This window comes from Danio rerio, chromosome 24 (genome assembly GCF_049306965.1).
Source record: "Danio rerio strain Tuebingen ecotype United States chromosome 24, GRCz12tu, whole genome shotgun sequence".
In the NCBI taxonomy this organism is placed as follows: Eukaryota; Metazoa; Chordata; class Actinopteri; order Cypriniformes; family Danionidae; genus Danio; species Danio rerio.
In genome coordinates this window covers 14,822,649-14,850,316 of record NC_133199.1, presented here as the reverse complement: position 1 = coordinate 14,850,316, position 27,668 = coordinate 14,822,649, and the positions used below count along the sequence as shown (strand labels likewise).

Here is a 27,668-nt window from a genome sequence, read left to right as displayed (position 1 = left end):
GGTATCTGCTCTGTACTAGTGTGACTATTGAAACAGTCATTTACTCTCCAGATGCACATGAAAGCACAATTCAAAGAGACACAATTTAATCAATGTTCATATAAAAACCTGCAAGATCTGTATTCAGCAGCGCATCTGTCATAAATGTCATGGGGACGATTTGCAACAGTGATTGCATGGAAGATGATGGGGCAGAATTGAGACATATATACAAAGAGAGGAAATAAACAGAGCCCGATTCCATTACTGATAATCATGTCATTTCTAGTCGTCGAATCTTAACATCTTAATCGCACGTCTCCGGAAAAGGGATGTGAGATTCTCTCTGCATTATTTTGCATTTCTGCTCAGCTCCTCCTGCAGGTTCAATAACTGCATACAGTAGTAGGTGCAAAACAAAATTGTAAATGACAGTATTTGTACAGTACGGTACAGTAATGTGACAGCACAAAATCCTGCAATGCATTTGAGCACTGACAACTTCAAGTTCAAATCCATACCGACTTAGTTTTCTTATTTGTGCTGCTATTGTTGTCGCTGTCACAGAGCTGTATTACACAAAAGTTAGATTGTATTTCAGTCTTTATATTACACTAAAGGGCAAAAATAATTGTGTAAAAATATTGCAACATTTTTAAAAGTTGCTGTTTTTTTGTTCTTGAGAGAACATGCCTTATGTGTTTTTTATAATCAGTATTTATTTGAATAATAAAAACAGTAATATTACATTTTAAGTGGATCAAATAAGTTAATCAAAGAAGTCCAAAGACAAGAGCGATGAAATATTTTTTAGGACAGCTCTGAGGAAAGGATTTGATCCACTTTAAATATATTTTAATAGTGTATTATTAATGTTATAGACGCTCATTTTCTATATTGATAAATTTTTAAGTTTTACACTATTACGCAATGCTTTAGAAATTATTCAAAAATGCAGATTTTTTGCTTTAAATAATATTTTTAAATGTATTTTTAAATATGTTTAGTAACACAAAAAACTTTTCAGGTTATATTATATTGTGTTATTATATATTTATTAATTATTTATTTAATTATTTTTTATTTATTTACTTAGTTACCTACTTATAGATTATTTTAGTTATTGATTGATTACATTTTTTATTTATTCTTTAATTTTTTTCAATTATTTGAGAGTTAAAATGAATGAAATCCCACTTCCACCTGATAAGTTTACACACTTTATTAGTAAATTTGCAATTAAAATGTGTTTATAGTGTGTTAATTTTACAAATGTAATATTATTGTTTGAAATTGAAAGGTGGCACAGTGGGTAGCATGATTGCCTCACAGCAAGTAGGTCACTGGTTCAAGCCTCGGTTGGGTCATTTGGCATTTCTGTGTGGAGTTTGCATGTTCTTCCTTTGTTCACATGGGTTTCTTCTGGGTGCTCCGGTTTCCCCCACAGTCCCAGTGATGGGTTGCAGCTGGAAGGGCATCTACTCTGTAAAACATATGCTTGATAAATTGGCGGTTCATTTCGCTTTGGCAACCCCAGATAAAAAAAAAAATGAATGAATAAATGTAATATTTTTGTTTTAAAAAATATACTTTACTGTTTTCAAATAATAATAATAATAATAATAATAATAATAATAATAATAATAATAATAATAATAATAATAATAATATTTCCCAGAGATGGAATGTGGCTTGAAGGGCATGCGCTGCGTAAAACATTGCTGGATAAGTTTGCGGTTCATTCCGCTGTGGCGACCCTGGATTAATAAAGGGACTAAGCCGACAAGAAAATGAATTAATGAATAATAATAATAATAATAATTACAAATATTTTATATTATATTAATTATATTATATTATATTATATTATATTATATTATATTATATTATATTACATTACATTACATTACATTATATTATATTATATTACATTACATTACATTACATTACATTACATTACATTATATTATATTATATTATATTATATTATATTATATTATATTATATTATATTATATTATATTATATACCAAAAGCCTCAAAAATACATTATGTTGTTCAACAGCTACAATATTTGTCAAACTTAAGTGAGTTTATTGATGTTCTGTCACTCTATGTGAGCGGAGTAATACTGAAGGGTAAGGAGGCTGTACGAGTTCTGATATTGCAGAATTTTGCAGAGCTATCAGCCAATCAGATTCAAGAACCAGATAGAAATGTTTTACATATACAAATAAGCAGTTTTTTAAAGAGTGAAACCTGAATAATACTGTGAAAAATACATTCAATGGGCCTTAATAGCTTAAATTAAACTCAAACTCATCACCATTATTAAATAAGAGAGTTATTTTGTAGAAAGACTCTTTTGATTCTCATGTTCACTACAAAAGGTCTAATTTCCTCTGTCTCATCAGCTTCATATACTGGTTCAGATTTACAGTAGAATGTGCATACTTACTGTACAGTAGGTGGCACGGTGCTTGCAAGACCAGAAGGATTTAGAAAAATGCAAAACCCAGCCCCAGACATTGACTAAGTCGCGAGAACAGATGGCAGACCGAGAGAGATGGTATTTAAGAGGCTATCATTACTTGGAAAAGCACCAGAGGAGAGTGTGTGGAATGTGAGAAAGGGAAATCTCAAGTCATCCATCTCAGAAAAAGCTTCACAGTGAATAGAAACACCAATTAGTTAAAGTTACACAGGCATCTCTTCCCACAATGCAGTAGCTCGCAGCTCTGCTCTGTGTTTCTGCAACGCCGATAGCCTGCAAAACATCCCAAAGAAAGAAGGAAAGACAGGAAGGAAGGAAAGAAGGATGACCAGTGAGTGGGAGTGAATCTGTTATTCATTACGGTTCCTTTCATGTCCTATCAGCCCACACAGCTGGAGATGCTGCTCATGAACTGAGCTTCACAATTTAAGGTATAGATTGATTGAACCCCAAGAGTGCTGTTGCATAGTTACAAGACAAAAAAGAATCTAAAATGTAAAGTGTTCTTCTTTGAATGTAGCTGGATGAGTTTAAATTACTGTAAGTGATAGTGGAATATGATGTGCATGATAAAGTGTTTTTGATTTCTTAAGTCTTTTGGTACATTTGGTTGTGCCTCATTTTAACACTCAAACTACTACTGTAAAAAAAACAATACTTCGAACTTCATTAGCAAAGATACCATGAATTGGTACATTTTACATTCAATTTGTGGACTAATCATTGAATTGGGCTGGTTTTCCAAATAGTGACACTCTTAAAGGTGCTTTGAAAATGTGCGTTACGTGCCAGAATGTCTGTCTTTGTTTTGGTCCAAATATCCACCGGGTTGCCTTGGTGTGATTCATTCAGTCGAGAAGGCTCTTAAAGCATGCATCTGTGACCAAAAATGCAACCTCCGGTGGACAGTAACAGTCTCCAAAATGAGATGCAGATTTCAGTTCCGCATGAGGTGCAGTTCCACATAAGGTGGTTATTAATTATCACATAATATAAATATTATGACTAGATTAGATTGTAACCCTGTGTCCTAACAACACACTACGTAATGAGATTTGCAGTGATAAGAAATTGGGTTGTTTGCACCAGATGAAACACAACAAAAATTTAAATACAGCCACTCAGAAGCACAGAGTAGTGCACTCACTGCACTCTAAAAGAATCATAAAGTTTACAATCTAATTAATACATATTAAACCTTCTATCCATCGCTTTTATTTACAACACGATTTAAATCAACCTTTGTTAGTGTCTTTTATCTGGCAACCTGGTTTTGCATGTTTTGAACCAGTGATGCAATCCCTAATTTAACCACTGGGTCTCAAACCTACATACTGCACCTTAGTCTTCATTACAAGGAATTTCCAAAAATTCAAATAAAAGTAATGAGCAAGAATGAGTTTTTAATGATACTTAAGAATCTGCGTCCATTTTTGAACACTATGATTGTCATTTAATGTATATTGGCAATCAGAAAACATCTATAAAGCACCTACTAAAAAACGGATTAAAAAAATAGTTGGAACGCTCCACTTTTTTGAAAATAGAAAAAAAAACTATAAAGTTTAACATTTCACTTAACATTTTTAAATCCATTTAGCTGATCTTCTGGTCAGACGAGAGCAGTTTACCTTAGCTTAGCATAGAACATTGAATCAGATTAGACCATTAGTATCTCACTCAAAACTTTGAGTTTTGATAATTTTCCTATTTAAGCTTGACTCTTCTGTAGTTACAATGTGTACCAAGTCTGACAAAAAAATAGAAAAGTTGATAGTTTCTAGGCCAATATGGCTAGGAACTATACTCTCATTCCAGTGTAATCAAGGAACTTTGCCATATTATGGCTGCAGCAGGCACAATGATATTACTCAGATTCTAACTGGGGTGCAAGTGTACGGCTTGGTTCTGGAGACTATTTTCAAGCGCTACCTAATATCATTGCACCTGCTATAGACATGTTCATTTAAAGGAAGTTTTGAAGTACTGTATTAAACAACTCTTTGGTCAATTTTGAGCGAGACACTAATGATCAAATCCGATTCAAGAATTTACGATAAGCTAAGCTAAAAGTGTTTCATGTTACATGTACTGTAGTTAACTCATAACAAATAAAACCTTTTGTAAATTGCAATTTTCTTTTTTACTTCATCTAGCGTTATAAACTGTAGATTATGGATAATAAAGCCCAAAGTATTTTCTTTCCAACGATACATGAACTGTAAATGTAGACCTAATTATTCAGCAACTGTTACTGTTATAGTTTGGGAAGGTCATTTTTGAGAAAATGCCTCTAACTCTTTCAACTTTTTGAAGAAATCCTATTTTGCATGCTATCTTCATCAAATTTGAAATATAATCTCATGAGACATTTGGCTTTCAAGGTTATTACATAAATTATTTCATGTGTTTGTCTATAGAAAAACAAATATTGAACATGTACAATTTCTTTCTCTTATAACTTCATAATGTATACCTTTCTATTTATATTTATTAGCATGAAACTTTCCAGATGGACATTTGTAGAGCTCAAATTGTCTTCTTTTCAATAATTCTTTTGGAATTTTTGTTTGTAGCTCACTGGTTGTTTGGTTGTTAAAAAAAAATATATATATATTTATATATATATATATATATATATATATATATATATATATATATATATATATATGTATGGTTTGCATTTGGTATTATTTGCAATGTTGTGGAAAGTTACTTTTGAAAGTAGTGCAATACAATATTGAGGTGCTCCGCCAAAAAAGTAACTATTGCCTTAGTAACTTTTTATGGAAAGTAATGCATTATATTACTTTTGAGTTACTTTTGCGTTACTTTTCCTTACCTGGTTGAGGTTTGATCTCTTTCAGAACTTGCAGGTGTTTTTTCACCTTTTTATCTGTCTTTAGCAACCACTATATCCTACACCTTCATTTTCCTTTAAAAAATGTAGGATAATATTATATTTTGAGAACTTTCTGAGCCTAGAGCCATGCATGCTGTATATACGGATTGATGAAAGCATTTAAGTAATGTGTTTTTTTTTATAGATTGTGTTATTAAGTCAATTCACTTTCCATTAAGATAAAGATTGCAATAAAATAAGTAGGCTACAAACATGAACTAATTTTTATTACGGCAAAAACAGATTTTAAACCTTTAAAATGTTTAATGACAAAATAAACAGTAAGACGATTAAAAAAAATCCCCAAATCAAAATAAATCTTTGAGCTTTATACATTGAATAAATAGCTTTACGTGGCCTTAACAAATGCGTAAATCCTTTCCCAAAAGAGAAAATATAATCTTGCTATATCACAAAACGTAGTCGCTTCTACAGTAGGCAGTGGCTGCTTCTCCTCAACAATAAAAGCTATAACCATTTTTTTTAGTTTAGTCAAAGTAATTGTTTTGCCTGGAGAATGTGAACAGATGTCAATCATTTGTTGTTTAGCAGGAGGTGGGGTGCAGGTGTAGTGCTTTGCATCCAGTTTTGTTTTTTTGATGTCGTGTTTCTCGCAGGTGTCAACAGTTTTACTTGCACAAAATCTACACAAAAAACATCCAACTTCTTTTCTTCGATGAGTTCAAAATAACAAAAATCCATTGCAAAAATGTAAGTCTACAGCCTGCTATGTTTCTGTTTCCAACTGTCTGTAGTGATGACGGGCGATTCGCGAATGAATCGTTTGCTTTAACCAGATCTTTTAGGTGAAACTGTTTGCGTCTTCAATACTAACATAACGGATACCACCTCATACTCGAAATAAACCAATATCCTGAGTTATTCAGTTACTAGAAAAGTAAATTGACTCGTCTGCTGTAAAAAAAAAAAGAGATCTGATAATAATGAGTGCGAGCTGACTGTTCAACCTGACAAAGGTCATTTTTATTCCTCAACACATTTTGTAAAAGCAAATTAAGCAAAGTAAAAAGTAATTCAAATAATATTACATATTTTTAAAATTAATGTGTTACTTTACTTGTAACTTTGGAAAAGTAATATTATTACGTAACATGCATTATTTATAACGTTTTACCCCAACACTGATTATTTCCAACTGAGCTTTAGTAATTTTAGAATTTTACCTTAAACTGTTTTCAATTAAGATGCCAAGGCAAAATAAATATGTTAAATCTGGAAAAACCTATGCTATAACATACTTGTAAAGTGATAATGTAAAATTTTATTTTATTTTAGCTTTATTCTATCTAATATTTTACAAAATCACCTGTAGTAGTTTTAGTTTAGCTGTAGCTATAACAATACTGTTTGCATTAAACATCTTGGGAGAAAACAATTGACATTTCGAAACAAATCTATGCAATCACATATGGGGTTTTATATTATTATTCTTTGTCTTATTTATCTGATTAATCTTTTAATATTTTAATTTGACAGCTAAAAATATAAAGCTATACTGTATAGGCAGGTTCACCACTGTTTTTACAAAATTTGCTTACCTTCCAGTATATGACAGCTAGTCTTTTCTTTTACTCCCCCACACCCATCACAAAATATTTACATGGGTATTTACTGCTGTGCTCAAAGGATTGCAGTGAAAGTCAAGGCTAGATTGTTCTCAGTGAGCCTTAGCCGAAAGCTTAAAGAGAAGCCTGTATCAATAATATTGGCATCTGTCAAAAAGAAAAGGACCAGCATCGTAAAGAAGATGTCAGATACAACCGACTCGAGGTTTAGACGGAGACAATGCCAGCGGTGCTGTGAAGAGCAAGGCAAGTCAATGAGAGCTAATAGCTAGCACTTTCAGTCTGATTAGATTTACCCATTGGAAAGTCATTACACTAGAAGCCATGGCTCCAGGGTTTCCCCGCAACCTCTTACAAGACGGCATCAATTATACATGGCACTCATTTGTCAAATTGATTTTAAAAAACGCGATGTTTTGTTTGCACTTCTGTCTTTTTCTTACGTCTGGAAAGCGATTAGTGATATCTGTATTACTGTGTTTTAGATTAAGGGCCTCGTTTAGAGGAACATTCGGAGTGCTGATGAAATATTCAGCAAAGCATGTCGGGACTGTTATTGATTATATTAGCAATTGTTAAAGAAAGATGAAGAGGCTAAAGGTTGTCTTCATTAGCATCATTAATTGAAAACAGCCAGAGCATGACACACAAAGGACTGAATTTAATCAAGTATATCGATGGATTTCTCTCGCGCATTCAGGGAATCCACAGTGGGGTTGTCAGGTCTTTGAGAAAGCGGTGTAATTTGTAGACCGAGCGTTTAGTGAAGCATATCTCTGTATCATCTAGCGGACCACTTGACACTCCTGACTTTATTTTTCGGCGCTTTTTCCTTGTGCTTTATGGATCATCGGTCATTTCTCTTAAGGCTGAGATCGAATGGGATTGGCTCAGCTCCCAAAGCCCTTAAAAGCTTGGAGCTTGTATATCCAAAATTTTCATAGCCCTGTCAATAGAGTCTCTGGGGTATCAACACTGTAAAGATTAGCCTGGGACTGATTCAGTATAGCCGCTGCCAATCACATCAGCATGGCAGTCAAACATGGACTGACCTCCGGAAGATCAGCAACATTAGTATTCGTTTAACTTGGCCGCATACATTTTAAACAGCCGAGACTCATCTGGATAAATCAATGCTTATAAACTGATAACTTCAGAATGAGGCTGTGTTTTAAAAGGTGCTCTCATTCACATTCCTGGACAGTCGCACGTTGACTTAAAGGTTTGAAGCTGATGCCAGGACTGGTGTGATAAATAGGAAATAAATATGCACAGAACTTGCATTGCTTGAAAATGCATGCGTTCAATCGTAAACCTTTTTTTCCCTGATAATATTTCTAATATTTCCTCTCGTAATTTTTGCAATCCTCCAAGAACTCTTGTATTCACTTGCATAACTTCTGAGTTCCGAGTGAATCAGAGTTTAATTGTAGAACTTATTAAACTGCTTTTTTTCACTCATGCTCCACCAAAAATCTTTGCATTTACCCACAGAACTGTTGTGTCCCATGAGAATCTTTGCAGTCTCTCACAGAATCCTTTTGCTCCCTTAAACATGGTTTACATTTCCCCACAAAAAAAGCTTTATTTGCATGTAAATATATTGTATTTCTCACAAAAATATATGTTTTTGATAGAAATATGAAGTTCACAGAAAATTTGCATGTGGTATAGATTAGGGACTTGACATCACCTGGACAGAGGAGCCTGGCCTGACGCACCCGGCCCGAACCAATCGAGAAAAATAAATATATTTATGCTTTTTTGGAGTCAAACACTTTGAACAACGCTTGAACAAAATTTAAGACATCATAAAAAGGATTAAGACTTTTTAAAACCTTTTAAGGGCCTTAATTTTCTCATGATTGATTTATCAAATTGTAATACCTTGTAGGGACACCCAGAAATGGGTAGTTTGAAGCAGAAGAAAATGTTTTTTTAGGTTTACATTACCATTTTATAACTAGCACAGAACAATATTATAATATGCTGGCCTTTAATCTCATCAATTCATTTAAATCTTTACAATGCCATACTCCACAACGACAGCATCTTTCTTTTCTCCTCCCTGCTGGAACAGCTATCGTACATTCCTATTGCTTTTTAATAGATCATCTGACTCCGTCAATAGCAATATTCAATGAATGATCCTTCAGCATTTTCCCAGTCATAATTACCGGAATGAATCCGAACTTAAGAAGTAAGCCAATCAGTGTAGCGTGTATTGATGACGCTGGACAGCAAAATGTCCCACTCTCCAAGGTGCATCAGGCACAATAATGTACAAAGTGGCCGATCGATATGGCTTGGCAGCGCTTGCTCTTTCAGTGTCCATAATGTGATGTGTACTCAATCAATACGCTCTCTAGGTTGACAGAAAGACTGGTTTGGTCTGGGTCATTTTACTTGTACGCAGCACACCAGGTCAAGATGGGAAATTACATGACTGTCCCTGGTGACTGGCTGCTGATTGGATGTTAGATTCCCATTGGAAGAACATAAACATTAGAAGTTCATAAGTCTGGTTTGAAAGAGGTGATGGGTGACTAAAGCATTGGGTCCATAAAGCAAGTAGATGTTGAATGCTTCAGTGCATTTGGGTGGATTTAGATCCACACTGAACTTGGGTTGTGAGAAAGATAGGAGGTTCAAAGCTGCTTGCTCAACTTTCTTGAATTGGCTGGATGAGACAAGACCAAAGCCTCTTAAGCTTGTCTGAGCAGTCAGTGAGACTTATGTCTTCATAAGCAGTGGTTGAAGTGGAATTCTTTTATTTATTTGCTCTCCTCGCTCACATTCAAATGACACAAACCAGTCTGAGAAACATCAGCCAGCTTGGCTGTACTTACATGGCTCTTTGATTATTTGATCTGGTCTTGGAAAACTCTTCGTGAATATTTCAGGGATTTCAATCAGAAGTGTCTGCAAACCTAATAAGTATTATTCTGACTGGAAGTCCATTTTAAATAAGTAAATTTCGAGTCTAAATGTCTGAATTAATTTTGAGCAAAATATGTTACTTTTGTCTTCTAAAATTTGATTTTGCTCAGGCTAAAAGTGTAATTAAATTATTTAAAATAACTTTTATTGGCTAATTAATTATAATTAGATTTTACTCAGAATAAATCATAAAATCAGTAGCAGTTGGTCCAAAAAAAAAATTGGTGCAAACAACTGGAAAAATGCAGGAGTGTAATGGCCTTTTTCCACTGAGTGGAACAGTCAAGTATGGTACTGGTCACCTTTATCAGGCTTGCATTTCCACTGCCAAAAAGGTACAAACGGTCTGCAATTATATAAAAGAAATAAATAAATGCAACATACAGTTAAAGTCTGAATTATTAGGCCCTCTTTGAATTTTTTTTAAATATTTCCCAAATTATGTTTAACTGAGCAAGAAAATTTTCACAATATGTCTGATAATATTTTTTTCTTCTGAAGAAAGTCTTATTTGTTTTATTTCAGCTAGAATAAAATCAGTTAGAATTTTTTTAAAAACATTTTAAGGTCAAAAGTATTAGCCCCTTTAAGCTATTTTTTTTTTTTATCGATAGTCTAGAGAACAAACCATCGTTATACAATCACTTCCCTAATTACCCTAACCTGCCTTGTTAACCTAATTAACCTAGTTAAGCCTTTAAATGTAACTTTAAGCTGTATAAAAGTGTCTTGAAAAATATCTAGTAAAATATTATTTACTGTCATCATGGCAAAGATAAAATAAATTAGTTATTAGAAATGAGTTATTAAAACTATTATGTTTAGAAATGTGTTGACAAAATCTTCTTTACATTAAACAGAAATTGGGGGGAAAAAATAATGGGCGGCTAATAATTCAGGGGGGCTAATAATTCTGACGTCAACTGTATATGAACACAAACAGACCCTTACAGTCTCCTGTATGTAACCAACTACAGGAAAAACTACACACAACATACATTTAGTCCTTATTTAGTTTCAAAAACAACATGCAACATACAGCACACAGTCCGTGCAAACCTTTCATCTGTATCTTTATTCTTCACCAGCACATGTAACCTCTTCTTAGAAATTAATTCTGTCAAGTTCATAAGAGTCCAAAAGGTGATAATAATAGTTAAACATGGCAGTTTTTGGCAGGTTGCTGAAACAATCATTTGTTCCTTTGTTTTTTTGCGTGTCACTCTCATGTTTGTCTGTTACTGAAAAGATGGGATGTCAGAAGCACTTCAATATTCACACGCAGTTTATTTTCATCAGCTCAAAAGGTTCGTTGTTTCAAATGTAGACGTGCGGCGAGCACATGCGAGAAAGCGAAACCGCTCGAGCTTTAGACAGCCTTGTAAACAACTATAGCACAGGATAAACTGTACTCTTCTTCTTGGCTTTGTATTGGTTAATCAAGACAACGATAAAGTTTGTTTAAGCTCAAGTCAACTATGGCTCGTTATTATATGTATATAGCATTATGGTGTAATGTCTCGGCTGTGTATTTAAAAATGGCGCCTCCTTTGTTTTTATTCTCCTGGCTTATGCACGAGCTAGTGACGTATCTCTGTAAATCAATTGCATTCAGCTGCATGCCTTGCTCCACTTTTTGGTAGCTTTTTGTTGTGCAAAATACCCTTTGGAAAGGGTACCCAAAAAATTGTATGCTACAGTTTCCTTTTTTTGGTACCTTTTGACAGTGGAAACAGTCATAAAATCATACCGAAAATGGGCCAGAAAAGCCATATATTAAGTGATTTATTTAGCAGGTAATATATGACTGCTAAAGCATGCAATGACTGTCTTATTTATTTAGTAATTATTAGTGAAAATTTTGTATTATTAGTAATGAAGCAATAACGAAATCATTAATCACGCGCACATGCAAACACACACATACACACAAACAAAAATTTGGCCTAATCACTGGCCAGTAGCACTACTTGAAAACTAATTTTGCTCTCCTTTCTTTCTGGCTTGCACATTTCTCAATGACCTTCTGGTTAAAATTAGTCATCTCAGTCTAAGCTCCTTGATTCTAGATTCAAACGCCTTGTGAATGAGTATCTTTGTAAAGATAAAAGTGAAAAAATTGTGCTTGCTTTCACATTTATTGATACCTTTCAGTCAACTAACGAGCTGCAGTCAACTGACGAGTGGAATGAGAACAGTCCAATCACAGAAGGCCAATTATACAAAAACAAATATTGATCACCCCCCTGAGCGTTTTTTGAAACACTGAAGAGACCACAATGGTGTTAAAAATCCACCGTGTCAGGGTGGATGGGGGAAAACAGAGACATCTGAAAACGGAGGTGTGGATGCAGACATTCGACTGCATTCGATCTCATTTGGGGCTTTTTCCTCAATATTAAGTGCAAAAAGTTCAGTCTTGCATAAACTGTGGCTAGTTCAGACTTCGGAAGTTTGATATGGAAAACAAACTTATGAGGACACATCGGGTAAACCTTTCCTGGCTATGTCGTTTAACTATCTTAAAATTAAAATAAGACATGATACAAGGAACTGCCTGTTTTCATTTTGATATTAACAACTTAGCAGACACCAAAAAAGTTGCTACGTTTTGTAGCTATACATTATATGACCGTCATCTTCATATTTATATCAAAGTGGAGCCTATAACATAACTGCCTTCATTCATTTTCCTTGAAAATACAAAAAATACCCTGTCTCTTTTGCTAAATATCAGTTTTAATAATCAATAATGGCCATTACAAAAGTGCAACGTACAAAGTTTATGCATTATAGAAAATAAAGGCAAGCAATCAGTCAAATATGCAGAATCAGTGTACGTTGTTACATTAATATATGAACTTATCTTTGCGTTACCTGAGAACAAGTAATAAATTCAGACCAAAGAGTCATTAGATAGACAAGATTAATTAAATATCAAGTTTAACAAATATAGTGGGATGAAACTCAGAGGAAGATCCTTGATGACATGTCTAACGTGCACTGCTCTCATCTGGAGAGGTGGGCTCAAAGCACCCGCCACCTGCCTGGAGTTCAGACGCGTACATACAATGCAGAGTGTGTGTGTGTGTGTGTGGTCACATGATGTGCATTTTCAGCAGTGTAGTGTGAAAAGAGAACTTTTCAGGAACGCTAGGTGAAACGTCAGAGTGGACATGGGTGGTTTTCTTTTTTAAAATTACATTTTTAGCGAACAATCCTTTTAATTTAAATTTAATTAAATTTAAAGTGAAGGGACTAAGCCAAAAAGAAAATGAATGAATGAATGAATGAATGAATGAATGAATGAATGAATGAATGAATGAATGAATGAATGAATGAATGAATGAATGAAATTAAAATGAAACACATTTAAATATTTTATTTAATTTTGCATTCAATTTTATGGACTAATACTTTTCACACTAAAGTTAAGTATTTTTTTAAGAAAAGACATTTTAATTTTATCTAATCTAAAATATAACAATATAATACAAAATTTTTATTTCTTCATTGAAATTGTGTTATTGTAACTACCTACTTAGTAGATGTGTCGTTCCCAGCATGTTTGCGAGGGAATAATGTTAACAGTAAAAGTAATCTAGGTGCATTAAGTTAAAATAAAAATGTGTTGGAGCTCAGTTCACTTAATTTAATGGTTTAGACGAGTTTCAATTAAGATGAGGTTACTGATTAAGTTTAGGGTCACTGCCTTTCAAAAGAGTAGCAGACATACTTTGAGTGTTAGCTTTATTAACAACACTGATGTTTTTTGCTTCAGTGAGTGATTCTGAGAACAGTCTCAGTCAACAAAAAGCTTTTTTAAAGTAGTTGGTAAGTTTGAGATGCAATAATTAACAGACAATTCTGGTTTTCCAAAATGAGTGATTAAGGTTCATCGGCTCTTTAAGAGTAAACTGTGTTCCAGACAGGTTTAATAAACAAAGTAGTGTGAATGAAAATGACTTGACATCACTGGATCAAAATTAATTTTACCCAAGTTTGATTTGCCTAAAGTCAGTTGAAATAAAGTGATTCTAATGAGTGGAAAAGTATGTCATAATTAAATCAAGCTAAACCAATGACTTATTTGTTTGTAGTATACTGTAAATGTGCATATATTTGTTGACTACAGAAAACTTTGAAAATTTTCTTTAGTATGTTTGTTTATGGGGCAGCGCGGTGGCTCAGTTTTTAGAACTGTCGCCTCACAGCAAGAAGGCACTTGTACCAGCCCCGTGTTCTAGGTGCTCTGGTTTCCCCCACCGTCCAAAGACATGCAGTATATGTGAATTGGGTAAACAAAATTGGCCGTGTTTAATGAATATGTGAATAAGAGATTGTATGGGTGTTTACCACTGCTGGGCTGTGGCTAGAAGGGCATCTACCACATAAAAAATAGGTCAGATTAACAGGCAGTTCACTCCACTGTGGCGACCCCTGATAAATCAGGGACCAAGGCAAAGGATTGTGAGTGAAGTTTGTTGATGACATTGTTTTTGTCTTTGTGCTGCAAAACAAAACATTTAATCCCAGAGCTCATGTAACACATTTTATAGATTTATTGGAAGCTGCTGGATGAGGTTTCGTAATAGAAAAAACTACTACAGGCAATGCGTCTCCTCATAGGCAATGATGTTAATGGGATCGACCTTGCAGGCTGTTCCAGGGTCATAATGCAGGGGCCAGGGGGTCCTTGGGAATTTATCCAATTATCCAATGGGAATAATCCCAATGAAGCCTTGAAACAGGCACGGAATTGCATCGTAATTTATCTCTTTAAGAACTCCCACATCAGTTAAGATAATGCAGGCCACACACTTGTGTGTTCTGGGTTCATTTGACCCCACTTTCTGTAGTATTGCCTGTTTGATTTCCATTGCGGCTCTTTTTGGGAGGTGCAGGCATGCGACTGATTGATAGATAGCCATGAATATTATTTATGACTTTAGTAGATAAATGAATTCCACAAAACAGACAAGTTCATGAAGTACAGATAAAGGACACACCACTACGCTCTATTCTAAAACGGGATTGAAGTTGTACAAGTGAGATGTAGAAATGGTAGAGATGGAAGTAGAAGTGAGATGGCACTCGGTGTCCTCAATACACTATGACTTCACACTTCTTTAGAAAATCCATGCTTGACTGATGGGACGTGCTGCTAATAGGTTTCCACCGAGTGCTCATTATAATACTTCCTGAACCACAAGCGCTCTTGCTTTACAAAATGTAGAACAGCGGGAGCTCTCTGGACTGAGATAAAACGCATTAGCTCATTTCATGACCAGTCCTTTGGTCTTGAGCATGACATATATTGTGGTTCAACCATGTATGCAATTGACTTGTAATAGTGGACAGATTCAGAAATTTTATATGAGCGAGCACTTAAGCGGCTCCCTTTATGATATCACAGTCACTTTAGTCACCATTGTAGACATGCAGTATAATTAGCATTAATGGTGCTTGAACAACAAAGTCGGAATCAACACAAAAGGGGACTAAAAAGAAAGGCCTCTTTTGTTGGAACAAAGCATATTATTGACATGTTATACAATACTGTTCAAATGTTAAAAATAGTATACAATTAATAAAATACAATTACAAATATTAATATTGTGAAAATTTGTTAAAATGTAAAATTCATATTTTAATGTTGCTTCTTTTCTTGCATCTGGTCTCTATAGTCAGATGGCCCAGTCTGATGTTGATATTTGCTTGATGTTAGGTTGTGTTGGAAAGTAACCAAAATCCAATGTTGAGTCAACATCTTAAACCAATGTCATATTGACGTCAAATACTGGCATTTATTTGTCAAGTATGGCAACCAAAATCCAACGTTTGATTGATGTCATAGTCAAGCTGTAATGTCACACAACGACAAGCTGTAACATCATTAGACATTGGTATTTGGTTGATTTTAGGTTAGATGTTGGACATTGACATTGGCCTGACTTTAGGTTCTGACGTCAATCTGATTTTCATTTCCAAACAAAATGCAAAGTCCCTACAACTTGCAGTATTAATCTGACGTCATGTGCCTGTTTGGATATTACAAGAAAAATTTACCCGTTTGGATTATGCATTTTTAAAAATAGCATAAATTGAATGACACCATAAGATAGACACTTTAAAGGGGACCTATATGCAAAAAAAAACACTTTTATAAGGGGTTTAAACATTGCTGTTTGACAACATGCAAATTTAGCCAACATATAATAGTAAAAAATATTAATTCTATTTTTATAATCACACTTCAGAAACACTTTGATTGACGTTTTCCCTTTCTAAATGCCATCGGATAGGGAAAGTCTTGCCTATTAGTGACAATCTCCCCCTTATTGTCATTTACAGCACTGAGTGATAAGCAGTCATCCACCATTTGAGTTTTCCATTAGAGTTTTCCATTAGATTTTTTTGATTGGTCTACTGCTTACAGGGTGTGTCAGAAATGAGATCTTTATATATATCAAATACAATTTCGAAAGCTTTTTAAGGGTGTATATTGTTTGGTTTGATTGGTTTGTTTTGATTGAACTGACCTCAAGTTAAGGCCCTGATAAACGAAATATAGAAGACTGAACTGAAATAATGTTATTTTGAACAACATCCAGGTTTGAGTTCATTTCAGCAGTTTGAAACAGCTCACCAAAGCAAACTTTTTGGGAGAATTTGCTTGGGCTCAAAAGCCCCTTTGAGCTACTATTGCTCTGTGATGATTATACAATCCTGGATGTCTCCTATAACTCCGCCTTCTTTGTGTGCACTTGATTTGTATCTCATATCCACAGACGTCAGACTGGAGCAACATCTAAAGCCCAAACACTATGTTAGCGACATGAATGCACACCTTTACACACCCGTATGATTACCAACAGAGTGATTTTAAAGAGTCACAAACCAGATGAGAAATGCAATTTTGTCGCTGTCTGCATCAAATAGAAACAAACAATGTACAGAGGTGGCAAGCCAGAGTGGTGCTTTCTCGACTGATGTGTGACAGGATGGAAAAGGCTTTTTTCGAGATGTTTATGAAACTAATCCTCTTTCTCAGCCGCCATCATTGTGTTTAGGGGTAACTGTGAGCAGCGTGATACTTTTACAGCACTGCCTACAGCAGTGTTTGGAAACAGTATACAGTCACTCAGCTTTTTTCTAACTTCTTTTTGCCCTCAAACCAAGAACAAAAAAAGAATAAACCTGGGCTTGTAATTTCTCCCGTTGGTGCGAATCTTATGAACAGCTGTGAATATGGCAAATCACACTGGTGTTCCCCAAACAACTGTACTGAAACCCAGCTAAAGAGGTGGTCTTCGTTCAGTCTCAGAGTGAACTCTGGTACAGTTCGTTTAAGACGTGAACATGATTCGGCCTCAATTCAATCGATTTACTGAAAGCCGTGCACTTTTTGAGTTAACTGGCTTCTGCAAATGGAGTTGCCTTATGGGAAAGTGCTGTATGCACAACAATTTACTAGCCATTGGATAATTAGTCAAGGTTCAATCCATTGCTTCAAATGGAAACTTTGAAATGTAGATCTCACAGTTTGGTAACACCCAAAAAAAGTCTCACAATTGCTATAATATGTGCACTGTTTTTTTTTTTAGGTTTCATTTTGCTTTTCGAAATCTGTTATGTTCAGCAAGGACGGAAATAGGGTATAAAAACATGGCACACTTTTCCCTGATTGAGAAGTTATATCTAATAATAGTTTTGCTAACAAATTCTGTTTCGCTTGCAAAAAGAGCATGCAGTGTAAAACTTAACTTAAAATTTAATGTTCCAGACCAAAGCAGGTGAATTAGTGAGCTTTCCTGGAGTGAATACACCCTAATGATACAATAGGTATCATTCCATTGGTTTTTCCTCGTGTTTCCATTTTTAGCTCTCATGGAATTGAGGGTTAAAACAAGCTTTGTTAGTGGACAGTCAATAAAGACCATAGGTTTGCATTATGCAAATTTGTAAAAACCTATATATTGTAGGTTTGAACAGAGAGTAAGACTGTAATTGCTGACAAAGCAATTCCTCTGGGAGACATTAAGTCAATTTTTTGTGTAATCCTGATTGAATTCTATCATGGAATAAGGGTACTCACCCCTCTGACACACCAAGGTCGAGGAAAGTTATGAACCTTTCAGAATCACCTGAACTGCACTAGAGATGATTGAGAGACTCTCTCCTAATAAATATCAATTCAGCTCTCATTTATAAAAAGGCACCAGGTCTGCCATGGAAGATTTAATTCATTAGCTGTAATATTCCTGGAGACCTTCTCTCCACTGCCATCAGAAAAATAGTCACCTTTCATTCGCTGCTATTTTGATCCCCAGAGATTAACTTGAAATTCATCTGATTTTATTTTTAGACAAAACTAGCAACCACAGCAAATATTACTTATTAAATTTATTACAAAATATATATCTTTTTATATTATATTTTGATATGTCGGACCATTCTGATCAATATATTATGACCATTTCGTGTTTACAAAATTTTATTTTAATTTTTGTAAACAAGTGTTGTTGTTTTTATTTTTCTAAAATAACAAACAAGAAAGTAATTGTGCAAAAATCCATCTATGGCAGTTTCATTGCTGAATATGCACTGTCTTATATAACAAAGACAGAGTACACCCCAGGGAAATTGAGTGTTAGCATGGGTTTACATAAGCCAGAATATTTGTAAAGGAAATCAATAGGATTAATGAAACACTGATTTATTTACCGTTTAATATTAATCAAAAAGAAACTACAGATAACTATTACAAAATCTAGAGATGTTTAACATATGGCATAATTTGAAATTCCTTCTTGTTCTGTTCTGTTTGTATATCGTCTTGTAAAACATCTGAAGAAACGAGAGATTACAAAGGAGTAGGAGATAAAGAACAGTATGTCAGGTGGCGTGTCCATGTGACGAATTATGCATTACCAAATCCCTCTTTCACTGGATTGCCAGCAAGTGAAAAAAAAGCAATCATTGAGAGAACAAAGAATTTGCTGGACTACCTTCATAAAAGCAATCCTTAGGAATATTTTTTCTAAAGACTAAAATTTAGCCCATGATTAAAAAGCTTGAGGAAGTGACCAATGGTCCATGTTGAATGAACTGCTCCCAGCAGTGGGAGCAGTTGTGGAAGAAGGGATTGGAAAAGCTCAACTTGCAGTTGGTCAATAGAGACCTGAAGGTTTTCTTACGCTTGATCCTCCCACTCATTCATTTACAGGCAGAAAGCTGTGTCACTTCATTCATGCTCATGTTTGATATTCACATCATATGCTCGCTCATTCATTGAGGTCCCCTTCAGCACAGGTAATCAAGGAAAATAGGATGCTATTTTTTCTCTGGTATTATTTATGGCCTTAGTTTTATAGTGCACTGTACTATCTACAGCAAACAAACACAACACAAACAGAATCTGTCTCCTCTTGTTGTTAAAAAAATTGATTTATGGCAATTTTATGTAAACAAATGACTTTTTTCAGAGCTGCTCTAGGACGGGGGCAATTGATCTTAATGCTTGACACTTAAAGAATGCAAGTTTTAAACATTAATTGGATTCTTGAGTCCAACAATATTGAATTTAAAAACAAATGGACCCTTAAATAATAACATAGAATCAATTAGAGTGGAAAATAAATAGTATAAACATTTAATTTAATTGTCCACTAAAAAAAGGATTTGTTTTTGCTTTTGCTTCTCTAATAATGAATCGTAAAAGGAGAGTTCAGCCAATTAATAATTACTCACCCTCATGTCATTCCAGTCCCCCGAGATCATCTTTGTTCAGCTTTAGAACACAGATTAGGCTATTTTAGGTAAAATTCAAGAGTGTCAATAGAGAGCAGAGGTTCAGAGAAGGTAAAAGCCCAGAAAAAGAATGAAAAATATTGTCAAAACATTCCTTGTGACTGCAGTGGTTCAATCAAGTACAAAAAAAAAACTGTAAAATCAACTTTGTATTCGACAGGTAATGCAATGCTTGCATGTTGTGCTGCTGACTGTAATGGCAATATGTAGGTAAGAATGTACAGGTGAACTGTAATATTGTTTCTTTTGGCACATAAGAGTGTTATTTGGAGCTTTGTCTTGCAGTTAAACCTTTAACATGATGTGGAATATTTTGACAATGTTTTTGGTTACTTATCTGGACTTTGAATGTCTCATGACCATACCTGGAGAGCCGCAGCACTGCACAGTTTTGCTCCAACCCTAATCAAACACAGCTGGTTCAAATAATCAAGGTGTTCAAGACTACTAGGCTGTTTCTCAATATGTGTTCCTCAGCGGTCTTGCGTCCTCGTGTTCTCGTTTAACTTCATTATCAGCTGCCAAAGTTAAATTCCAATACTCAAGACCGCAAAAAAAAGAGGACGCGTGAAACATCCCGGATGTGTTCTTGATATCAACGATGCACCGATGCAGACTTGAGCACCGAACTCACGCTAGAAGTCCCAGAAGTCATTGTGACTGGAGGTGGGAAGCGCAACGTTTTATTTAGATTTATTATTAAAGTTCAGAAATATAAATTTATTGCCTCAGGTGTTTTTCTAAATGAAACGGTGAATATTAACATTACCATGGACATCTTAATAAAGGAATAAACACATTAAGAGTGTTTATTTGCTGAAATTCTAATATGTTTTACATATATTGTGCAATGTATATTTGTATAAAAATGTATGTTTTTATGCATAGTATATATTTTGAAAAGAGAAAAAACAATAAATCGTTGTATGAATGCTGTAATGTTTAAATCATTTTTTCATTTAAAACACGTGAAGATCACGTGACCACCAGGAAGAACGCAGCATCCCATTTCTCACAGGGAGCGCTCTCTGTTCTCGTGATCTCCAGAGTTTGTTCGTCCGAGGACACCTGGCAAGAGCGATGTGAAATTAAAAAACAGCCCTAGAAACTATTAAGCATGTGTGAGTTGGAGGTGGTTAGAGCTAAACTATGTAGAGTTGTGGCCCTCCAGGAGTTGAGTTTGAGACCACTGATGTAGGTTGAGAGAGCTCTTAGATTTTATCTAAAACATCTTAATTTATGTTCTGAAGACAAACCAAGGTCTCAGGGGAGTGAAACAGATGGATTTCTTTGTATAGTGTATAATGTATTTTACTTCCAAGAATGTTAGAACACAATTTCTTGTATGACTCAAACTGCTTTTTTTCTCTCTCTCTTGCAGATACTGGCCATCATATCCATTCTGTTCATCGTTCTTTCAACAGTTGCACTGTCCCTGAACACGTTGCCCGAACTCCAAGTGACAGATGAATTCGGTCAAGCCAATGACAATCCTCAACTCGCTCACGTTGAAGCCGTGTGTATCGCATGGTTTACAATGGAGTATCTCCTGCGCTTCCTGTCCTCACCAAATAAGTGGAAATTCTTCAAAGGGCCACTAAATGTCATTGACTTGTTAGCTATACTACCCTACTATGTCACAATTTTTCTCACTGAGTCAAACAAAAGTGTGCTGCAGTTCCAAAACGTGAGGCGGGTGGTGCAGATATTCCGCATCATGAGAATACTGAGGATTCTGAAGTTGGCAAGACATTCAACAGGACTACAGTCTCTAGGATTCACCCTCAGACGCAGCTATAATGAGCTGGGCTTACTCATATTGTTCTTAGCCATGGGAATTATGATATTCTCAAGTTTGGTCTTCTTTGCAGAAAAGGATGAGGATGCAACCAAATTTACAAGCATCCCAGCTTCATTTTGGTGGGCTACTATCACCATGACGACAGTAGGCTATGGAGATATATACCCTCAGACTCTGCTTGGTAAAATAGTCGGTGGACTTTGCTGCATTGCTGGAGTGCTGGTTATTGCCTTACCCATCCCTATTATTGTGAATAACTTCTCCGAATTCTACAAGGAGCAGAAACGACAGGAGAAAGCCATCAAGAGGAGAGAGGCCTTAGAACGAGCAAAGAGAAATGGCAGCATCGTCTCAATGAACCTGAAAGATGCCTTTGCACGAAGTATGGAGCTAATGGACGTCACTGTAGAAAAAAGTGATGACAAACGTCTAACAGACAACCACCTTTCTCCGAGTCGGTGGGGAATTCCACAGCGCACATCCTCAGACACCAGCCTCAGATCCTTTGACAAAAAGTTTCCCAACAGCGGGTCTCAGGAATATGTCCACATGCCGAGTCCACAGCATCTCAATGCTCAGAATCTGGAGGAAATGTACAACCAGATGACAAAGACACAGTCCTTCTCAGATCTCAGCACAAGCAACAGCACACAACCTGCGGTGGTGTCCAAACATGAGGTAGAGTTGGAGATGAAGGAAGTCCCGACAGCCGTCAAACAGCAACCCAAGGAAAGAACCATCACGGATGTCAGAAGCATATCAAGTGTTGATAGCTTTGCAAGCTGCACTGCTGAATTTGGACAGGGTGAGAAAGCAACCACCCCTTCTCATACAGCAGAGCAGTTTCAGCAAAGGCTACCAAAGGTTTCTCCGCAGCTTCACCTTGGTCAGCTGACACCCTCAGACTTAAGTCCTGAGGAAAACTCTGGCATTGTCAATCGAGACACTGATGACCTCAATGAGTTTGTGGAGAACATCAGAAGCTCCATTCGTGGCACAAATCCAATCAAAGCTAAAGGCCTCAAAGTCAACTTCATAGAAACGCCAGAGGATGCTCCTCTGACACCACCAAACACTTCATCTCCACAAGACATCAACAACAGTCTACTGGAAGATGACTCCCCAGAGGGAGAGTGCTCTCCTCTCTGCTCAGATTCAGAGACGGTGGGTGGTAACTCAATGGAAGGCTTGGTTCTATCTCCGAAGAAGCTACCGGGCAGATGCCATCCTGGGGAGACAGTGCTGCTTTTGGGGAATCTTGAGGAACAGGAGTATCTCGATGAACAAAACCAAATGGAAGTAGCTTCCGCAGCCATCTCCTCGCCCAAACTAGCAGCACAGAACTGCTCGCAGAATATAATCGGTGGTAACAGCGAGGAAAAGCCAGACTCTAACCAAAGTCAACACAAGGTAGAGAACCACACGTTTACACCGGAGATCCATCTAATGCCAGGGGATGGTAATCACTCGCCATCTTGCAAAACCAGTATGTGACTGCGGCCTGACGATCGAACAGAATGAAGTGCATTGGAGGAGAAAAGGGCATGCAGATGTGGTCTGAAAGATATTTTTGCATGGCATGAAGAGTCCCTTGTAATTGTGTCATTATCAATAAGCGCAAATGAGACTGCAGTTCTTGCAGACGAGACCTAGAGGATGCGGGTGCAAACGAGAAGCTTGTTAGAATGTATCTACTCAACAATGAGGACATTGTTGACCTACCTGTATATTTTACCTTTTCACTTGTTTTATGATTTTATAGAGACAGTCAGAACCGTAGAGGGACAGATTTACAGGAGCATGCATATTAACAAAGCTGTTTTACGGTGCTTAGTTTGCTGAGAGCACTCCACGGTAAATATAAAGACTACAGCAATGACAATGCACATAGCCACAGAGGGCATAGTAGATGTCAAAAGGGTTTCTGTTTGCCTTTTCTTTTCCGTTCTAAAGTGGGAATTTTCATCAAAGACTGTGAAAGTGAGCTGCAAAGTAGCGACGTATTGAAACATATCATGACTTTCTGTAGAAATGCAATGTGTACTTAATGCAGATGTGTTTTGTGTTAAGATTTAGAAACGGTCTATAATGTCACATATTTATTTGGGGGTTTTGTTTTATTTCTTTTCTACATTTTTGGTTTGGCACTTCAATTAACAGCATCAAAACATTTATTTAATGACCAGATTGATTGCACCACCTTTTTGGGATTTCAGAATTGCAGACACCTTTAGTTGCCAAATGAGAATAGCTATGAGAAAGCATACAGTAGCTGTAAATGCAATTTATATATTGACTATTATGTATCGTAATATCGATGCCTAGATAAACTTAGAAGTAAAAAAAAAATGTATTACCTGCATTTAAGTTCATTTACAAACAAATTGATACCACAGTTACAGTATGTATGTCTTAATTTATATTTACATACTCAAATATACAATAGCACAGCAAAAAGTCAAATTATAAGAATTCAGACTATATATGGTGTTAAAGTAATTCTAGGGTTGGGTCGATAGACGATGCCATCATCCATCAACGATAACGATAGACATTACGATGCTAAGCTGGCATCGTGATCCTTCTCCCCGTCGCAAACTCGCTCACGTAAAAAGACACACTTCGCCCTGTTTATACTAATACGTCTTAGTTTTTAAATGACACTTTGGAATTAAAACAATCCACATCCACACTGGCATTTAATCTAGCATTTCTGAACAGCCCTCCGTCCACACTATACCACTGAAAACACACATCATGTGACCATAAATACACACACACACAGACACACACTAGCTATGTTTCCATCCAAAACTGCAAATTAATAAGTGCAAAACTGGATTTGTCGCATAAAAGGTTTGTGAATAAAGCAGCGTTTACATCCTACTAGTCAAAGCAAACAAAATTGTCACTTCCTGAAAAACATAATTTGCTGCGAAAAGAGAAGCTGCGTGAATCTATTCATCATTTAATAAATGACTTGCGCCTCAGAAGGCAATCCTGACACGCATTGAATTTGTGGTGGTGTTTGAAGGCGTGATACGCAGAGCACAGACACTCTTAATTCTGGAGGTCATTAATAAAATAATAACACTAATACTTAAATGGTTAAGGCATTTTAGAATGAACAAAACATTTCAGATGTTTTACAATGTGCTCAGCCAATTGGTTTGTCCATTCGCACACATTTTTATCATCACAGGATCTCTTATAACAAAATCTCATGGCCTTTTTGTAATGTGCACTGAAAAAAATTATTCAAAGATGATTCCTTGGATTTACTCAATTTCTTTATGTTAAGAGGTGGTAAACAATTTATTTCGGCTGAATTTAAACAAACAAATTAAGTTGAACATTACTAAACTTAATTTGTTTGTTTAAATTCAACACAAACAAATTGTTTGCAACAGTTCTGCATGCAACACTTTTTTCAGTGTGCATACTTGAATTTGTTCGGTAAAAGTGTTTCCATCGTAGTTTATTCTGTTTTTTTATGTGCATTTTCAAAATGTATGCATATCTTGGCATTTCCAATCGGTTTTATGCGCATATAAATGCGCTACAAATAATTTTTATGCGCTAAAAATAGGTGGATGGAAACTACTGTCACAGGCTCGTCTGAGCTCCAAGCAGTCAGCGGGTGCTTTGAGCTCAAAACCCCAAAGAGCAGTGCAAGCTGGACAGTTTATCAAGGATGTACTGATGGATCGCGTCTCACTCTAGTTGTTAAACGTGATATTTAATTAATCTTGTCTCTATCTTACGACTCTTTGGTCTTTTAAATCTATCAGGTAACGTATCACAGCATCAGTACACTGCTTCAATCTTTCGCTTTCATGCTTGTACTTAAAAATTTTAGCAAAAACCCGACACAGATCACATTTTCATGCCAGAGTCCCACGGAAAAAGTGATTGACAGGTGGTGATTTGTGTGTAACTTTATTTATTTATGATTTGGTTATGGGTAAAACAAAGATCATGCAGGTCAGGTAGTTGAAATGGTAGGCTACAAATAATTTGTTATGAATCAATTAATTATTCATAAATGATTAATTCACTGCACCTATGACGACGATGCCATTATTCATCGCGATGCATCATGTTAGACATTGTACAATGCCAAATTGTTCGACATCACCCAACCCTAAGTGATTCAATTATCAAATTAGTGGTTCTAGTCATTAAAACCTACAAATGTTGTTCACATTTCCCTTTTAAAAGTTAAAAAACAGTCCTCTCACTAATGATATATACAGTAAAAAGGAACAAATTAAACATCTTTACACACAAAACCTTTTTTAGTTTAGCTTTTTTTTTTTTTTTTTTGACAAGAGTACAGTAGTGTAAATGCAACTACAGTTTTCATCTACTTCACGAGTTGGTTCATTATTCTTTACATTTCACCATACCTGCATCATCAGATACCTGAACCTTTGAGTCTTTTCTTAACAGAAACATAACATTTGTCTGGTTTTAGAAGCATTCTAGAATATCTGTTTTTGTTTCTAGCTGTTTTATCATTTGGCCTCCATTTTTTGTTTCTGTCACCTGAAAGAATATCCATTTTATGTTGCCTTTATTCCAAGACTGCTGAAAGTCTATGTATATTTCTTGCTTTGGCATGGCGGTTAGCTGATTGTTCAAAATGTACATTGTGTTTGGAGAAATCACACAATCTGAATAGGTGGAATGAAGACGAGGAGGAGGAGGAGGAGGAACTCAAGGCTTCAGCTGGCTCTCATGGTTACGCTATGGTGGAAAGTGCAATACAGCATACTGCAATCTATGCAGGCCAAGAATTGTGGCACTTTATTTACAGTCTAATGGATTTGTAAGTGTACAGGCAGAGACTTCAATTGTATTTTTCAGAAGATATATCTTTAATATTTGAAATATCAGTGTTATCACTCAAAAAAGATTTGACGTTTTACAAAAAAAAAAAAAAACTATTGTGTGGCTGTCAGAATCACTCCAGTTTTACTCTTCAAACACTGTAAGATTCTTATGACAAATCGGGCTATAGGGGGGACTTTTTAATACATGTCTACAAAAACAGATTCATTTGAAAGATAAAAAACAAATCCATGAAATGATGTAATGGGCTCATAATGGGTGTTTTGTTTTTAATTAATGCTGACAGTGGTTCTATTTTTTCTAATCTAAAATTCTGCACGGCCACAATTTCCTGCCATGTTGTGGTTGAAATGACATGTGCCTGTTCATAAACATTTATGAGAAGGCTACAAATCAGTTGGTTTTGTTCATATAGCACTGTACAGAAAATTATACTTTTATAGGGGGAAAAAATCAGGTCTTTAATTAATAGATATGCGTAATATTAAGTTCTCAGGTTTTCTACGACACTAATCTTCTAATATGGTAGATGTCTACGTTTTCTTCATTAAAAGAAAGCATCATCTCGTTTCTTTTGTTGTTGTTGTTTTGAAAAGAATGTCGTCACATGCATGTTTCGGTTTTGATAGACTGTTGAATAATGGCCCATCTCATGCATTCACACAGGATGGTCGTCTTATATGCCTCATATATACACATATACATATAAATACACACACACACATATATATATATATATATATATATATATATATATATATATATATATATATATATATATATATATATATATATATATATATATATATATATATATATATATATATATATATACATACACATATGTATATATATATGTGTGTGTGTGTGTGTGCATATATATATATATATATATATATATATATATATATATATATATATATATATATATATATATATATATATATATATATATATATATATATATATATATATATATATGTATATGTATATATGTATGTATATGTATTTATAGTGGCCCCAAAAATATTTGGACAAAATGTATGATTTTTTTTTTCTTTCAAAGTATCAAATGAAGTGGTGTTTATTTATAGCACAAGCACACTTTTGAAGCAAAAGTTTCACAATTAGGACTGATCTTTTTGGACACTTTCTGGTTGTCAAATGTTAAAGGAAAAAAGAGATTGTAGAAAAGCATTCTGCAAATGCTACTTGGTGTGATATTTTGTATCAAATGCAATTTTCACACATTTTATGTGTCCAAATATTATATGGTGATACTGTATATAATTATTAAACA

General features: G+C 35.2%; 2 protein-coding genes across 7 annotated transcripts in view; one reads left to right on the top strand and one right to left on the bottom strand.

Moving 5' to 3' along the window:
• The window catches only part of kcnb2b (potassium voltage-gated channel subfamily B member 2b), a 209,710-nt gene extending 183,330 nt beyond the window's left edge, over positions 1-26,380 (top strand). Inside the window, exon 3 of the mRNA XM_690167.8 lies at positions 21,095-26,380. Within this exon, the coding sequence (XP_695259.4) occupies positions 21,095-23,008 (1,914 nt within the window). The 3' untranslated portion in view covers positions 23,009-26,380. The remainder of the gene's footprint in view (positions 1-21,094) is intronic.
• The window catches only part of trpa1b (transient receptor potential cation channel, subfamily A, member 1b), a 365,395-nt gene that overhangs the window by 329,922 nt on the left and 7,805 nt on the right, over positions 1-27,668 (bottom strand). The window lies entirely within an intron of this gene.